We start from the raw sequence: 17,640 nt of genomic DNA on the forward strand, positions 1-17,640 counted from the left end.
TTACTCTTTTATAATCATCGACAAAAACTCATCTACACTACTATCTGATTTTTGCCTTGTTTCATTTTTCAAAACCATTCGTGCGATTTTAAGTAATTAGAGATTTTTTTGGACTTCTAACATTTTCTACCACACGTTGTAATATATAATACATAAGTAATATAGTGGGTGATTATATTTTTCGTATGCATGATCAAAAAGTCCATAGTTTTTAGATTGCCTCAGTGTTGTTTACCGAGATTTATTATTGCTGTCCATTTCATTTACGATTCAAATTTCGCATTTCGATATCACAGAAAAACTTTTGTTTGTGAGTCAGGGGCGACTGCCACCACCGTCGCGCTGAGTGTTGTCATTGTCCACAAAAGTGACGGTGTCCTCGTTGTACTCGTATTAGGACACGACCTCGTTGCTGTAGTCGATCACTTCTTGGAAGATGAAGGGTCTGGAGTTGGGCTCGAAGCCGTGATCGGTATTGAGATTCTTGACTCGAGCGTAAATCTGCCTGAGATGATCGGGCCATTTGTGTTTCGCCGCGTCGATGCTGTACGAGAAAATAATAAAAGACGATAAGTAAATAAATTTCGAGAATATCGATAACCGATTTCTCTACACGCTCTGCTCACCAGCCACACCGGCGTCCACGCCCCTGTCCAGAAATGCCACTATTCTGTCCCGCACCTCTATCCGAGATCGTGCATACCGACCATCTCGCAATCCCTCACCGTCCAGCCGAGTCCGTAATTGATATCGCACTTGTTGTGAAAAATCTCACTCGTGTACGGCACCACTTGGTACTCCTTGCCGTAGGCCCGCGAGCCACCGGTGCCCCGGGCGTTCTCCTGTCATGTGATTCAGAACTGCGTCCATGCAGATGCGAACCCCGGGGCTATTGGAGCGTCGAACCATCGAGCGGAATTCTTGCTCCGTGCAGGAACGGGTGGACCATTTGTAGGAGAAAAGTACGTACTTTCGAGCATGGGTTGAAGAAAATTAATATTCATTTCTTTTCTTTTGATATTTGAAGAACCACGCTCTTTTTATCATCTTCGATGGGTACAGCATGAATATATCTAGCAAGTTCAATTAGTTTTTTAGTAGCTGTTCTAGTAAACATTGTATTAAACTGTTCCATGTCTAATTTGTAATCCCATATTATTAGTCCTAGTATTATACAATGTAGCAACCCTTTATATTTAAAAGTACAAGGCTTGGATCTATAAATTATAAATAAGATATACAATAACAAGTATTATTTATTATACTCTATGATTAAATTATGAAAATTACCGTCCGTTATTCATACTGTAATTTTGTAAAACATGAGAGCTTACATCGGTGGAATGTTCACATATATTGAAATTCTTAGATTTTGCTGATTTTAAAGGTTTATTTAACCAATTAGCTATCGCTTCAATATACAGCAACATTGCGATTTTAGATGCAGATTTAGGATCTGTTTTAACATATTCAACAGTTTTCATAAAAAATGTTGGCTTGCTAAAAATATAGAAAAATAATTATTATTAAATATTTTATTTAAAATAAAATTATAACCTGTATTATAATACCTACTCTACAATATCACTTTCAGAAATTTCAACTGATGCAACATATAAAGTTTTTAAAATTTTCTTCGGAACAATATCATAAATATTATAAATTTCAGACGCATGCTTGGCTTCTTTATTACAAGGTGGCAAAATGATTCCAACAATCAAATCATCTTTTGCTCTCTCTTTTAAATCCTCTTTGGCAATTGGAATATCTAAGAAAAGTTTTACAAATTAAACTTTTGTTTTTTTATTACAAAAAAAAAGTACATAATAATTACCTCGAACAGTTTTTTCCCATTGTTCTTTGATATCTTCAATATTGAATTTCATCTTTTCATACTGTTCTGTTCGTCTTTTTGCTTTTTTAGATCCAAACAATTTATTGAACTCAGCATGTTTATTTAAATTTTTATCATCATTATATTCAGTATGTGAGACTAACACAGGAGCTACATCCCAGAGTTCTGATTGAACTAATCTAACTTTTCCAGTTTTTTTATTATGAATTGCCAACATTGTATAATCTGGTTCTTTTTCAAGGTTTGGTCTATAACCTCTATAACACATTCGACCATTAGATATTGCCAAAACTACTTTCTGTTTATCCTCATCATTGTACAATTGACATTTCATTTTCTTTGCTGCTTCATCTTTAAGTTGACCATTTTGAAAATGAACTGCAATTTAAAATAATTATCATTCTATCAAATCTAATAATTCTGTTGAAGAACAATAAAATCTTTTAAAAAGTTCAACAATACATACCAATAATGGGTCGAATTTTATTTGGTTCGATAATAACACTGTCTATAATAGCTTGTATCGACTCCTTCATTTTTTTTATTTTTAAAAATATATTTGTCTTGAAATTATGAGTGTAAGTTTCGGTTGATAATGCACAAACTTGTTATCATCGATACTAATTTTTGAATGAAATTCACATAAAAAAAGTCACAAATATTTTAATGAAATTGGCTTTGATATCTTACACAGTAATAAGTTTCTACTTCTCTGTACTAAATTGACATAAGTAGGTTATGATCTACGGAACACCACGCGGCACAGTGTTGTCAGAAAGACGCCTTAACTCGTCTGCTGCGCGCCGCAGCGAGACATTTAAATATTTTTGTTCTTTTTTGTTGGAGTTTCCACGGAGTTTTTTTGATCAATAACTTTTTGGTGAGTATGAAATATGGTTGATGGACACCATGAAAACTATTATTCGATATTTTCAGTAGTAATTTTTTTCACATTATTGTACAAAAAATTATGAGAAGCGTTTTACGGAGGTAAAATAATCATACTAAAGTGTAATAAAAAGTTCATACGAAATCCTTGAATAATGGTGTCTTACCAACTTTATTCGAGTCATATTCAATTTGGAGTATTTTTAAAAATATTTTCGAACCATTAATGCTTGTTGGAATTTATCATTTTGTTCTCATTACTGGTTAACTTTTAATTAATTAATTTAACTTTTTTTAGACCGGTGAAAGTTACCAAATAAAGAAAAAATCATTTTCAATTTCACGATATTTTTGCAATTTTTTATTTTGTTTTTTTGACAATGTGAATTTACAATTGTTTTTTTTTATTTTTTAATAATTCGTTACTATACAAAACTGATAGATAAATAAGAGAAGATGTTTCACTGTAGTATACAATCAAATATAAACCAGGTCAATCTATTGTAATAGTAAAAATTCTTTCCGAGTCTTGAACTTTGAACCCTCTACGTTTTTATGACATGAATGTTGATAAGTGAAAAAGATTTCATCTACAGCTTTGAAACTATATGTATCAACCTCGCAAATGACTAAAAAATCATTGCATAAATTATGCATACTATCATTTGCTCATTATATTATGACTGCACAATACATTCACATGAGAAGTCTTGATTTCAACTAGGTCTAATCTTAACTTTCAAGTTGTTTTTTGTTATGCTTTCAAAATAACACAAAATTATATAATATTTTTATAAATTTGAAAATATAATAATTTTAAATAATACATTTTTTTATTTAAAAACCTAATTACATTTTTCATTATTCTTCTACAATCATCGACAAAAACTCATCTACACTACTACCTGATTTTTGCCTTGTTTCATTTTTCAAACCCATTCGTGCGATTTTAAGTAATTAGAGATTTTTTTGGACTTGATTTGTTATTTTTAGAAAAAATAACAAAATTCGTGATTGTTAGTATACGTTTGTTTACTTTTTCACGTCCACATCATAAGTGTAACATTTCATGGTCTTTCTCATTAAAAATTAAAACTGATCGAGTATCAAATAAATAAATTGTGAATCTTACATAATAGTAAATAGGTGTTATAATAGTGTTAATTTTGGTTAGTGTATAAGAATTAGGTGAGCTTGATTATTTCGAGTCTGTTTCCATTTTTATCTCCTCTGTCTTCTTGTCTTTTTTAACGGCTTCGCTATCGGTGCTCTCGCCGTTGCTATTGTCACGTCTGCGTTTGCGTGTGAAAGGACTTTTGTGTTTTGGTGGAGGTAATTGTTCCATACCGAGCACCTTATGAATTTGACGAAAAGCTACAAGACGCAGAGCGTGTTGAGCTGAAGCTGTAATATCTTCACGCTGTTGAGGGGTGATGTTACCGATCGCATCAACAGGGTCTTTTTCGCATGGATCTGCCAGTCCTAAAAATAGAAGTAAATATTTTTCATTAAACAATCAAGTTTTAAATTTATTCAAATTTCAAAAGAGTTTTAATAGAATTAATCAGCCGCCAGTATAATCTACGAAACGGCGCAGGTATGTTCCTCGAAAGATCAAGAGTCCAAAATACTTGTAATCAAGATCAAACGAGAAACTCTGCGCGTATTCTCAGTCTCGTCATCGGTTTCATCATTTTAATTTATTAAAATAAAATAGAATTCGATTAAAATAATAACAAACCTGGACTTCCTGGGAGAATGATGCCTCCAGCGACGCATTCCAGCAATCTCCTTAAAGCAGCACCCGGACTTAAAGGTACTCCGGCCGTGCTCAACACTTTTTCCGTAAGTAACTCCAATGCCCATGGATTTAGTGGCCCCCAAGTAGGTACGCGATTGCATAAATCACGCATAATACGAATAACCATAACACAACTATGAAGTGCCGTTGCTCTAGCCTGTTGATCAAAAATTAATTTAGAAATCTTGACAGTTTTAAAATTTTCATGAAGTAATATACAATACATTTATTCTAATTCAAAAAATTTGCTTAGTTTTAGGCTTTAGCTCTATCCTTCCAACCTTTGGTCTACCTATAATTCTCCTATAATATTCGAAGCTTTTTTCACTTTACCGGGTGTTTGTGATTATGCGTTTAATAATAAAATTGTTTCAAGGAAAACAAAAAGCCGGAAGTAAACTTGTTCATAAATAAAGTACTATTGCGCTTCCATTGACAGTAAGTCATTTATGGATGCGAATTGCTAGCAAAAAAAAAACACCCGGCATGTATATAAACTCTACTGTGTGCTTTTGCTTGTCTGCCTCAAAAAAGTGCTGCAAATAATTTGTAAGATTAATAATAAGTTAAAAATGATGAATGACAAATACAAATTGATGGACTGTTGTGCACAATTTTGAGTGTTTGAGGACAGACCTACATTAGACTCAGTAATATATTACAAATTTCAATCCAGAATAATTAAAAACTATGAATGTTTGTCTACCTGATGCACAAGGTATTCATCTAACTATAACTTGTAATTGACTTTAGATTCGAAATTTAGAAAATTACTGTATTATTCTGGATATCATCATTTGATTATACTTACAAATTTTTGTAAAATCTATTTGACTTTCTAAACAAATATAACCTTGAATTGGGTTGAAGATTCCAAAAAGTTATATTTGTCAAGAATAGCTTTTAGTCAATTTCTTTTGATTGTGCCATTAATTTTACTAATAAATAACTATTTCTCCATTGTGGGTTTTCAACAACTTAATACTGATTCAACAGTAACAAATTTAAATTTCTTAATGTAGCACATTCAATGAAAAATTGACTTAATTTTCATCGTTAGCACATTTATTTATATTTATTAAATAATATAATGTAAATAAACGATTATGCCTAAGCTGTGAAAAAAATTGACATTATAAAATTCGAGCTGTACAATACCATAAGGCTGGAAGTGTCTATTCTCTATCCCCAAACTCTATCCAATTAAAATGTCATTGTGAAGTCAACAATGAAAATTTTAGTTTACAAATTCTTTAATATAATTTTTTTTTATTCAAAATTATATCCATTGGCTGGATAGTAAAAACAACTCTAATCTTTGAAAATGACTCGAATTTGATAGGCTGAATTTTTTTTCAAACCTGAAACCATTTGGCATGTCTGAGTGCAGCTAAAGCCTCCAAACACTTAGCCTTGGGTAGTACATCTGGTGGATCTGGTTTCGACGCAGCCGGTGTCGCAGGCGTCGTTTGTTGTTGAGCAGCTCCCTGCTGCTGTCCAGCATTATCTGAGATTCCAACAAAGAAAGCACATCACGCTTAGACAATACTTTAGAGTGTTTGATCATGCCCGGCAAGAAAAGGAACCCTCTATCTTTCATTTTTGTTAACATTAATATACCTTCTACATATGTTTTTTTCAAAACATTCATTAAAAAATTTAAAAAAAAAAAACAACAACAAGAACAACGGTACAACCAAAGTATCAGCAGCATCTATATTATGACTCTGTTATTCAATTATCTAACATTGTTTGTAATTAATTTGCTTCGAAGCTACAACGTTTTTTTCCGCGTTCAATTTCACATAGCTTGCTATTTAGCCATGCAAAACTGATTAGATTGGAACATTGATAGTGTGATACCGACACCTATTTGCAAGTATTTTACGTAATTGCAAATAATTTCCCATCACTATCATTGCCTATTACTTACACAGCTAGAGTAAGAAAAAAACGTCACGCGTCGTTGCTTGAGACTAAACTTAAAATCAGTTGAAATCTTTCTAACATTCTCTACCACACGTTGTAATATATTATACATAAGTATATAGAGGGTGATTATATTTTTCGTATGCATGATCAAAAAGTCCATAGTTTTTAGATTGCCTCAGCGTTGTTTTCCGAGATATCGAATTGACAGGTTTTTTTGGCATTTTATTATTGCTGTCTATTTCATCTACTATTCAAATTTCGCATTTTGATATCGCAGAAAAACTTTTGTTCTTTGTAGGAGACTCTATAGCTAGTTCGCTGTAAACCTCTTTCGTACACATCTAATTCGAACTTTTACGTTGAAATAAAAATTTCAAGAAAATCAACAAAAATGTTTACCAACAGACAAAAAAAAAAACATTATGAACGAAAGAAACTGTACACGCGTGTCTAGTATTCGATTATTTCTAATCAGCTAACGCGACTACACTTGCTAAGCTTACAAGATGTGTCAATCTCATAAATGCATGAGCAAATATTGTTGCGTAAGGGCTGTTCTTATTTTAAATTAAAAAGATCAAAGGCGTACGGAAAATAAGTAAGTGCGAGCAATTGCTCATAGCATGTGCCTTCTCTGAAACTAGCACCTGCCGGTTTACTTATTTTTTTTAACGATACCTGATACCTTAAAAAAGTTATATTTTTTTTCGAGGCCATGAAAAGAACAAACTAAATAACGTCGAGTCAAACATAGATACAGACATGATATATCCTTGGCAACTGTTGCTTGAACATATCAAACTTGTCAACAACCAATTTCGATTATCCTTTTCTTGGCCGGTGTAAAGAATTAACAATAAATACATTACCTCCTGCTGGTTTAACCGGATCACGCATTAATGGACTAGTCAAAGTGACACTGACGGTGACACTTCCACCTGAAACTGTAATTGCTGCTGATTCTGGATGTTTTCCTACATTATAACTCTCTTCTGGAGCAACTGATTTCAGCTGAGCCGGTAAGATCTCAGCAACTTTGTTGAGAAGAGTCCTGCAAAGTAAGTTGAAACGTTAGCATCATGCATTCAAACGTTACTGAAGTCTTAAGGGAGTTAGAAAGCTTACCTAGTCGGTTTTTCAGCACATAGTACTACAAGACAAACGTGATTATCTCCTGATAACAGCAGACCTTTTGCCAAATTACCAACTCGCATAACGCCACGAAGAATCCGCGAATCTTCTTTTTCTTTTTGGAAAGAAAATAGATTACCATCGCTTCCATCTTCTTTTTGATTCTTTTTGTTTGTAGTGCCAGTGGTTGCTGCAGTACTGGCCGAGTCGTCTTTTTTGGTATCGTTCGAGTTTGCGTTTGCCGAATTGGTATTGGGCGTTGGCGAAGCCGAATCAGCCAGCGAATCCGAAACGAATTTCAACGCTTTCTCAGTGTGCGAGACAATCTTTTGGACAGCTTGCAATTCTTCTTCTTTGGGATAGATAGTCGAGTGATGAGCAATTACATGCTTGTCGTCCGACGAGTCAGGTCTGCGTTGTTGATGTCCGGGGAACATCATCATACCGGGCGGTGGGCCAGGGAACGGCCTTGGCGGCATGGGTGGAGCACCCGGGCCTCGGCCGTAACGTCTGTACCACTCGTAATACTCGAAGTCTTCCTCGTAACGTCGTCTCTCCTCCCAATACATCATTTCTTCGTCGCACATCGGACCCATTGGGCCCAAGGGACCGATTTGGGACATTTCGTCGCGGCGACGCATGAACTCTTCGCGCATCTGCTGCTGCCGTAGCTTTTCTTCCAACATTTTGCGTTGCTAAAGATTTATAAAAAAAAATTATATTACTAATCATGAAAATTTCGAACTCTAAATTAGGGACTATTTAAGTATTGTGCTTTTAGGGTGGATTTTGATAAATCAAGATAGAATTAAGAAATATTAAAAAAAATTATTTACAACTCCATATTCGAAAAGTGCAAATCTAATTTGACTAGAGCATGCTTTTTTGCCACGTGGCTTCTAAAATTGTCAAAAACCATTCAAATTAAATTTTTTTAAATTAATTTTTTAACTATATCACTCATTTTTACTTCCGTAATAATTACGAATACATCCGTTTATATTTTTCTATAACCGGCGTACATATTATACGATTTAAAAAAATCACTCAACACAACCTGCAAGTTACACGAGCTCTATGTCAATAGGGTTAAATACATTTTTATATATTTTCCATTTAAAATACATTTAAAATTCAAAGAAACTTTGATAGAATTAATCAGCCGCCAGTATAATCTACGAAACGGCGCAGGTATGTTCCTCGAAAGATCAAGAGTCCAAAATACTTGTAATCAAGATCAAACGAGAAACTCTGCACGTATTCTCAGTCTCGTCATCGGTTTCATCATTTCAATTCAATCAAAGAATTTTATTTAAAAAATTTTTTAGTTGTATATTTAGTACAGTAACAATCATTACGAACCTTTGATCTTAGTTATCATCTTGGCTAACTATTTGTTCGATTATAAAAGTAAACTATTCAACTATCGAAGTTCGAAGCACGTGCGCGAGGTTGTACCGCACGAAGTGGAAAGAAAAAATTCCTTCTTTCGAGCGCACTCCCGGGGCCCATGCCACGAATGGCGGATGCGCGAGTGGTCGCTTCTAATGAACCGCCCCCTATAAAGTCAAGCTGGTACTACGACCATGACCATGTGCTTGCTGCGTCGGTATTGATTTTAATGCTCGTATTATATCTCGTATTGTACAATCAAATGATTACGTGACTTTAATGTAAACTATTGCATTTTTTCACAGGCTAAATTAATTGCTACTTTAATCTAAATAGAAATGTAGAAAATTGTGATGGATTTTTCCCTTTGAAAAATATATAAGGGAATATAATTATAATTTCAAGGGTATCTATGCCTACTTAGCATATAGTGCCTAGTGAATGTATATCAAGTTATGGCAGGACATTTTTTAGACAAATCTCACCTTGGTCTTTAACTTTCCCTGTCAAAAATTTGACAAAAGTTGTGCAAACATTTTAAAATACAATGATTTTATAAAAAATTCAATTTATCTCCGATACTTAAATTTTATATTAACTAAAAAATACAGTTCATTTTTTACATCTTAAAAATTGAAAAAAGATGAACGCATTTTGGGGTCTAAGCATCAAAAAATTATAATGATCAGCTTACCTTTAAACTAGGCTTCATGTCAACAACAAGGTCTGGATTGACTTTCTTTTTGTATGCAAATCTGTGTCTTCTTCCTTTCATATGCATGTCTTTGGCATTAGGATCGTTAAACCGACATTCGCATAATTTGCAATTGAAACTAATTATTTTTCCATCTTCAGATTTATTTTCTTCTATGTACTCTTGACCAACAGGTTGGATGTCTTTATCATCAGAAGATTGTTCTTCTACTGCTTCGTCAGTTTCTTCAATTTTTTCCTGTGGTTGATTAACTGTACCCAAATTGCCAGCTGAAAATATAATTTTTCCAATCAAAATTTGTTACATTTGAAGTAAAGATTCACAAATACAAGTAGAAAATGAATATCATTAGAAAATGTATATTAAACTAATGTCATTAACCCATCAAATTATAAAAAACCAAAAAAAAACTATAATCAAAATTAAACGTCTTTGTTCAATAAAAATAATGAAACTTTACAATGACGTCCAATTTCTCTACTCTACAAAAATTATGAACTCACAAGCAATGAAGTTGATCTTGGGTGTAGCAGTTATCACACCTTTCTTTGCTGTTGTTGTAGCTGCAGCTTTTTGACCTGGTTTAGGATTCAAAACTGTTGGATCAGCGCTGGGAATTGGTTTTCCAAGTTTGGTATGTAACTTGACAACTTTTTGATGCTTAGCTCCTCTAATGTGAGCAGCATAGGCATCATTGCCAGTGCAGGTCACATCACACAATTCACATCTGAGAGAGTTACCAGCTCCTCTAGTTGGTGGCTGCTGCGGAACTTTGAGAGAAGCTTCTTTCTTTTTGTGTTTTTGTCCCTCTAAATGCTCTCGATAAGTTTGAGGACCAGCACAGCTGATTTTACAAACATCACAGTAGTGCAGTTGTTGTGGCTTTGGTGGTTGTTTGGGTCGCATGGCTTTCATGTTACCACCTCCACCACCAGCCCCAAAACCTTTGCGATAGCTTTGCCAACCGCCTGGCTTTTGATTGGCTGAGTTGGTATTTGCGCTTTGTTGCTGAGCTACGTACATCGTGGCAGCGCTGTAAAGCGCCGCGTCGTAACCAGAATAAGCTGTTCCTGGAGCTTCTGCAATAAGAATTGTGATCAGCAAATTTATTTCTTAAAATTGCGTCTCAGTTATAAAGCTCAAAAAGGAAACTCACTGTTAGCTGCTGCAGCTGGGGCAGGAGCAGGGGCAGCCGGTGCAGAATATCCAGATGTATACGAGGTGTTCTGAGATGGATTTGTTTGTGGGTAAGCGGTGCTGGTGGCCTGATAAGTTTTGGCTTGACCAGTGGTCGTAGCTTGACGAGGAGCACCCGCGTAAGCACTGGTCGTACTGTAAGCTGGCTTAGCCGCCTGATAGTGAGTCTCGGTCGTGGTGTAAGTAGCTGCTGCAGCTGGTTGCTGATAGTAGGTCTTGGTGGCGTCGTAAGTTGCCGCTGGAGCTGCTCTACCGTAACCGTAGTCGTAAGTTTGCGGTACTGGAAAAGCATATATTGGATTAAATTAAAAGCTCGCAGTTAGGCTCGTCAGTATAAACCGTGACTGAAGGACTTACCGGCGTAGGTGGTGCCCGTAGCAGCGGCTGCGGCAGCCGCTTGATAGGTCTCGTATCCAGTTGCGGCGGCGGCAGCCGGTCGTTGCGTATAAGTAGCTGCAGTGGCAGCTGGACTCACCGCGTAGCCTGCCTGGCCGGTCTGATAAGCTGCAGCTCTGTTGGGTGGCAAGACGGACCTGCAATCGGTGCAAAAAAACTGAACAATTCGAAATGGCAAGAGCCTTCATCGGCAAGGGCATTCATTGGCCGAAAGGGAGTGTCGTTTTGATCGTCCACCCTTCGCAACCCAGTTACGTGTACGCTGTTTGTGTATATCTATATCAATTCGAGCATCAGCGGCATGATAAGCTACTATACCGTGCAGTACGTAACGAATAACGCGTATAGCGATTGAATCGCGCGCGGATCGATGAAATTTCACGCAACCGGGTGCGCGTGTGTGTGTGGGTTGGCCGCTGCTCGCGTGGGTATATATAGCCCCCGTTAACCTCAGCTATAACCTATAGCTCCGGGGATGTGCTCCGCACGGTTCCCCGAAGTTCTCCCGTCATCGTTAGTCACAAGATCAACAACGGGGGCCCCGCCGAGATTCATCGTTGCGAAAAAAAGCAAAGGACGAGTAAATCAACGTACACACGCTGCAATTGCGTGCGCCTCGAGTAATAATATAATGTGCGAGGGCACACGTCTCGTTTCGAGGCGGTTGTCAGCTCGCGAAAGTCAAACCAGCATCGACGTACGTTACGTACGGATGGTCCGGAGACTTATGTGCATAGAAAAAATTAAATGTTCTCGGGCTCTCCGAGACGGCGGCGGCGGTATTAATATATGATACAAGTGCTAAGACAAGCGCGATGCGGCGAGGAAGAGAAATGGCCGCCATATCAAGAAATGACGACGATGCGGCAGGCGCATGCTTGCCTATGTATGTGTGTATAGGGTATACGAGATATACACACGCGCAAAAATCCGTGCATGTGTATGTGTATGTATATATTTAGTCTCGAGTCTTGATTATGGCTGTCGCAAGAATGTATGTGTGTGTGTGTGTGTGTGTGTGTGGGTACGAGAAAGCCAGAGAGAGAGAACCGGCGTTATAACCAATTTTCGACACGGCGCAGAGAGATTTCATTTTTTTCTTTTCGTTCCCGTTGAAAAGTCCAATAACAACGATGAAGGAGAGAGACAAGCGTGACCTACGTACCCGTACTGAGTGCCACCGTGAGTGAAACCGAAATAGTTGTTCTGAGCCATCCTGGATCACTGGCGATGTTATGTATGGTATCAATTATGGTCGTCGACACAACAGCGGCGGCTCCTCTCCTGGCAACCAACGGGGCTGTCTGTGTTGTATCAACGCTCGTCGTCGACGGGTGTTCTTTACGTTATATATAGGGTAGAGGTTGTCTGCGCGCGGCCCCGCGGACTGAGCGACTTTACACACACTCTTGTCGTCGTCGAGCAAGCAGCAATTAAAAAAACAGCACAACAGCAGTAGGAGCGCGAGGAAGGCGCGCGTCGAACGACGTGTGTGTGTTTTTAATGTATGTACACGTAAAAGTAGCTCTAGCTATGTGCTTTCTTCTTCAAGGTCCACACACTAATTAAACTACCAACACACTGCGCGAGGACTTGCAAGTTGCACGTGAAGAGAGCCACGGAAGAAAACTGCCGCTCAGCGGAGTCAGCAGCAGCAGTAGCAGCAGCGAGCGATGTCGGCGGTGCGGAGTGAACAACTGCTGCGCGACCGTCGCCACTGTCGTATGTGTGTGCGTGTGTAATAAATGTAGTAGCAGCAGCTTGGGGACTACGGCACGGCGGCGCTGCTGCTTGCAGGCAGAGAGAGAGAGAGAACTGCTCGAACAAGCGGCGAAACAGAGAAGATACGAATGTATGCGCGTGTATCGGTGTGTGTGTGTATGTAGCGTAGCGAGGGGGTGTACCTACCACACAGACATATACCTATGTAATGTACAAAGTGGTGTGTGTGGAAAAGACACCGGACACGCGCGAGCAAGGAAGAGAGAAGGCACGAGTGCTCGTGCACGCAGCAGAGCGCGGAGGGTGGCGGCTGCTGCACACATCCCGGGCGCATCGATGCGGGCGCTGCGATGCAAGGAAGGACCGTATACGAGAGGCCGAATCGCGATTATTATACGCTGCCGTGGGTACACACGTAACAAGCGAGTTACGGGGCGTTTTACAGCCCCGCTCTGCACTCGATATATCGGCCGAGGGCGAGGGCGACGACGAGTGCACCTGAATGATGTACATATAGAAGGAGGTGGAATCTCGCGGCTGGCGACGAGTGTCAATATCCTACCTATCGTGGCATGGAAAAAAACAAATTTCATGCAAAATCATGCATTGATTAATGTTTGGATACAAACCTTTTTTCTTAATTACTGAATGAAGTCCATTGCTACTTTTATTTTAAAAACATCTTTAAAAAACGTGAGAAAAAAATCGCACGATCCTCGAATTATGTTTGTAAATAGACACCGATAACTTTCAACCTGTATGAGGTAACTAGAGTTCAACTTACCCGACCTGTTAGACGCAGGTTCACTCGTGTTTACAAAAAACAAAATCAACAGTACATTTTGATTTAAAAGCCTCGTCGGTTCGACCTTTTATCGGTACAATGCCAAAAGTAATGTCATTAGAGCTGTCACTGTATTTGAAACGATCGATTCGAATTTCTCGGTGAAAACCTTCGCACGACATCTCTCAAGACTCTCGACTCTTGAGATGATAAAATTGCACTCTTTTTCTAATCGATAGAAAATTTAGATCAGTAATATATGGCACGGTATTGTGTGTCGAGCAATGACAAAAAAAAATAAGGTCAAAGAATAAAGAACACGGCCTGATATCCGAGGCGAGGCTACTCGACTGCGCACGACCGTCGTGTGTGTATAAAAAAAAGTATGACTCAAATTTGTTCGCCAAATGCAGAATTAATTGTCGAGCGCCTTAACCTACACACGCGATGCATCAATTTGGCGTTATCGTCGAGCGATCACCTTCTAATTTCCCTACACCCACCGTGTGTATATCCAAGACGAAATCCGGAATTTTTCCGAGAATTTCTCTAATCTTCGCTCCGAAACACAGTCATCAGCGAGAGAGAAAAGTATGTGTCCCCCCTTGTCGCGACTATACGATACACCGTGGTGGCCTAGTGCCGAAAATCGTCGATTCGAAAGCACACCGGTGCTCTCCCAACAATCACGCTGAATTAATTATGCTCTATGTCGTGTGTGTTCGCACGACGACGATAACCTACCTGCTTCCGCTAGTGGATTGAGGTTATCCCCGGTGTGTGTCTCTTATCGGCCCCGAAAGAGTTGACCCGTTGTAATCGTGCGGTGGCAAGCAGGCAGGCAGCAGCTCGGCTCCTTCTTATATTTCCGGCGAGCGACGACGCCTCCGCACGGAGTATATATATTATCAACACCTCCTTCGCGAACGACTCGACAGCTGACAGTCGGGCGAACGTCACGTATATATATTACACAGTGATATACACACACGGTATCGCGGCGAAGGGCAGCTTAGCTACTGTATTCTCCTCCCTTGCGTAAAGTAGATAGCTGCTGTGCAGTGCAACGACGACGACGACGGCTCGAGTTTGCCACTGCACCGGCTTCTATATAGCATGTATACGTTGGGATATATATCGTGAACGGGGTGACCGACGTCAGACGGACACGAGCGCGCGGCGGTGTAACGCGCCGAGTATCTCTGCGCCTTTTTCTGCATATACGTGTGTGTAGGTGTAAACGATATATACAGTTTATGCCCGCTGCTGCTTCGGCTTACATATATAACTTGTATACTACACGATGATACATATGACGATACGAGGGTGTATGTGTGTGCATGCATGAGAACCGGCTGCGCCTCCCCCCCACTCGCCTGAATGTCACACAACATGACAACTCCTATATATTATATGCTTTTGCTACATGTTTACCGACTTTTTATGAATAATATTTCTAAACTTTTTGTCACTCGTATGATCGTAAAAGATGCAGCGAGCAGTGCAAGCACTTAGATGACGTTCCGAACTATATGTCATAAAATAGTTCATCGAATGCCAAACATTTCGAATTCAAGTACACAGTAGCAGTCAGCGCTCCGTCTAATGAAAAAAAGCTCAACTCACAAAGTTCATCGCTACCGCGCAAACGTTTAATAATAGGCCTAAATGTACAGTTTTTGTGTGTGCGAAGCATGTGACAGCTGTATAAACTGCGAACGATATGCTGCGCAGCGCCTGTCGTCTGATGTTTTGTCCTGCAGCTGTATATGTGTGGCGCGCAGCACGTCATTGCCGTGTCGAACGTGTCATCTGCTCTGCATGGCCCCAACAGCAGTGGTATATAACGTCGTCTACTCGGTATTGCGATATAGCTTACTCATCTAACCCTACCTACATTGTATGACAAACACACACTACATCTACAGAGTCGACGAGTTAGAGAGAAAGCAGTAGTAGTAGCGGCGTACATCGTCGCCACCCCGATGCAATTGTCAGTATAGTTTTGTAGTCTACTGCTAGTTTTATTTTAATTGAAGTGTAATAGCCAGCACAAGTGATATAAGTTTTCGTCCGACTCGAGGTTTAAAAGGATCCGAGTTGTATTATTGTTTCATTTCGGAGCTAGACATCGCCAAGTTTGAATAATTTGTATTGTTGTGAGTATCTCTCGTAAACATCTATCGCTAAATTCACAAACGAATCAATTGTAATCCACTTTCAATTTTCAGTATAACTGATAGATACGAATATGTCAACCAAAGCGCCGCACTGAGTAGCTATATTAATTGCTGCCAAGTACTTTGTTTTTGTTCCTTTGAGAGTGTACCAAAAAATTCGCCAAAATTGAGCGCCGAACGAAAAGCCCTTCGCGCAGTCCACGCGCCAACAAAATCAAGAAGAAAAAAACCATGACGCCCAGACTGATGAAGGAAAAACATTCCAGATATTTTCACATGATTCTTCAGTTGATGCCGCTGGAATGTCCAGATGCAATGAGGATGACCTTTGGCTATTTTGGCCTGTCTGCGCTTGATTTACTTGGCACTCTGGACGATTATCTACCGGTGAAAAAAGAAGAGGCCATAGACTGGATTTATAGATTACAGGTTACCGGTGCTGGCCCTAGATCTGGTTTCAGCTCTTCGCCCATGATTTCCAAAGAAATCTCCCCAGAATATCACTGCGGTCATCTGGCAATGTCTTACACTGGTTTAGCAAGTTTGTTGATTTTGGGCGACGATTTGCTTAAAGTTGACAAAGAGTCAATGTTGGAAGGTATGAGAGCGTGTCAAAATCCTAATGGTTCTTTTATGGCAACGGTGGCAGGCAGCGAAAGTGACATGAGATTTGTTTATTGTGCCAGCTGCGTTTCAGCTATTCTTGATGACTGGTCTGGCATGAACAAAGCTCTCACTATTGATTACATTTTAAAAAGCTTGGTAAGTTTTATTATTTATATTACTAATGTAAGTTGGCTTGAAATAAGTCATAAGAAATAATTTTTACTTTAAAATTAGTCATATGATGGAGCGTTTGGACAAGGACCAGGATTAGAGGCACATGGAGGATCAACATTTTGTGCTGTTGCTAGTCTGTATTTAATGAATGAACTGCACAATGTACTCTCAGAAAAACAATTAGAAAATTTAAAAAGATGGTGCTTAATGAGACAAGACAGAGGGTTTCAAGGCAGACCTGGAAAGCCACAAGATTCTTGTTACAGTTTCTGGATTGGTGCTACTCTACAATTACTAGGCGTTGATAAGTTATCAGACAGTCAAGACAATAGAGCATTTGTATTAGATACACAAAATACTTTGGTCGGTGGTTTTGGAAAATATACCAATGAACGTCCAGATCCTTTGCATGCCTATTTAGGTAATTATAGTTTATTCCAAATTGCCATAACTTCTCTTTGATTTTACTTAAAAAATTGTATTCTTGTAGGTTTGTGCAGTTTGAGTTTAATCAAGGAACCAGCGTTACAAGAAATACATGCTGCATTAAATATTTCTAAGAAAGCATACACACACATGCAGACTTTACATGAAATATGGAAGTATAGTCGATGAAGATAGATGGCATCACAAGGCGCACAAATATTGCACAATTCAATATCAGATATAAATAAGAATATATTTTGTAACATACTATACTCTATAATTTTCTAGGATTGTACATTATAATTTAAAAAAGTTACAAATTTACAAGTAGGATGTATAAACGTGGTAAATTTTTGAGATTTTGTAATAAAATCATAAACATTGTGTGAAGTCAAAGTATGAAACAATTTCACCAATAAAAATCTTCTATACAGATAATAC

At 38.4% G+C, this 17,640-nt stretch overlaps 3 protein-coding genes and 1 pseudogene across 6 annotated transcripts; 1 reads left to right on the top strand and 3 right to left on the bottom strand.

Annotated features, from left to right (window-relative positions):
• Positions 1 to 31: 31 nt before the first annotated feature.
• LOC111693803 lies at positions 32 to 981 on the bottom strand (annotated as a pseudogene).
• Positions 924 to 2,986, bottom strand: LOC106648645. The gene is made up of 5 exons (XM_014365697.2): positions 2,322 to 2,986; positions 1,835 to 2,233; positions 1,576 to 1,768; positions 1,291 to 1,500; positions 924 to 1,217 (listed from the first exon to the last, which is right to left on the bottom strand). Exons 1-5 carry the CDS (start codon positions 2,389 to 2,391, stop codon positions 1,001 to 1,003), a joined length of 1,089 nt encoding a protein of 362 aa, XP_014221183.1. The 5' UTR covers positions 2,392 to 2,986; the 3' UTR covers positions 924 to 1,000.
• A 418-nt stretch (positions 2,987 to 3,404) lies between these two features.
• LOC106648644 (zinc finger RNA-binding protein) lies at positions 3,405 to 13,030 on the bottom strand. 4 transcript variants are annotated; one of them, XM_014365695.2, is made up of 10 exons: positions 12,473 to 13,027; positions 11,269 to 11,444; positions 10,871 to 11,191; positions 10,257 to 10,793; positions 9,694 to 9,983; positions 7,602 to 8,302; positions 7,346 to 7,527; positions 5,906 to 6,051; positions 4,485 to 4,701; positions 3,405 to 4,225 (listed from the first exon to the last, which is right to left on the bottom strand). In XM_014365695.2, the coding sequence occupies exons 1-10, from the start codon at positions 12,520 to 12,522 to the stop codon at positions 3,942 to 3,944; spliced, it is 2,904 nt and encodes a 967-aa protein (XP_014221181.1). In that variant the 5' UTR covers positions 12,523 to 13,027; the 3' UTR covers positions 3,405 to 3,941. The 4 variants fall into 4 exon arrangements, with proteins under 4 accessions (XP_014221181.1, XP_014221179.1, XP_014221180.1 ...); XM_014365693.2 differs by having other exon boundaries at positions 10,218 to 10,793; positions 12,473 to 13,026; XM_014365694.2 differs by having other exon boundaries at positions 3,942 to 4,225; positions 10,218 to 10,793; positions 11,269 to 11,423.
• A 2,497-nt stretch (positions 13,031 to 15,527) lies between these two features.
• On the top strand, positions 15,528 to 17,637 carry LOC106648549 (geranylgeranyl transferase type-1 subunit beta). The gene is made up of 4 exons (XM_014365501.2): positions 15,528 to 15,972; positions 16,045 to 16,755; positions 16,834 to 17,194; positions 17,264 to 17,637. Exons 2-4 carry the CDS (start codon positions 16,225 to 16,227, stop codon positions 17,386 to 17,388), a joined length of 1,017 nt encoding a protein of 338 aa, XP_014220987.1. The 5' UTR covers positions 15,528 to 15,972; positions 16,045 to 16,224; the 3' UTR covers positions 17,389 to 17,637.
• The last annotated feature ends 3 nt before the right edge of the window (positions 17,638 to 17,640 follow it).

Source organism: Trichogramma pretiosum, unplaced genomic scaffold (assembly GCF_000599845.2).
Source record: "Trichogramma pretiosum strain Unisexual culture from Peru unplaced genomic scaffold, Tpre_2.0 scaffold7, whole genome shotgun sequence".
Classification (NCBI taxonomy): Eukaryota; Metazoa; Arthropoda; class Insecta; order Hymenoptera; family Trichogrammatidae; genus Trichogramma; species Trichogramma pretiosum.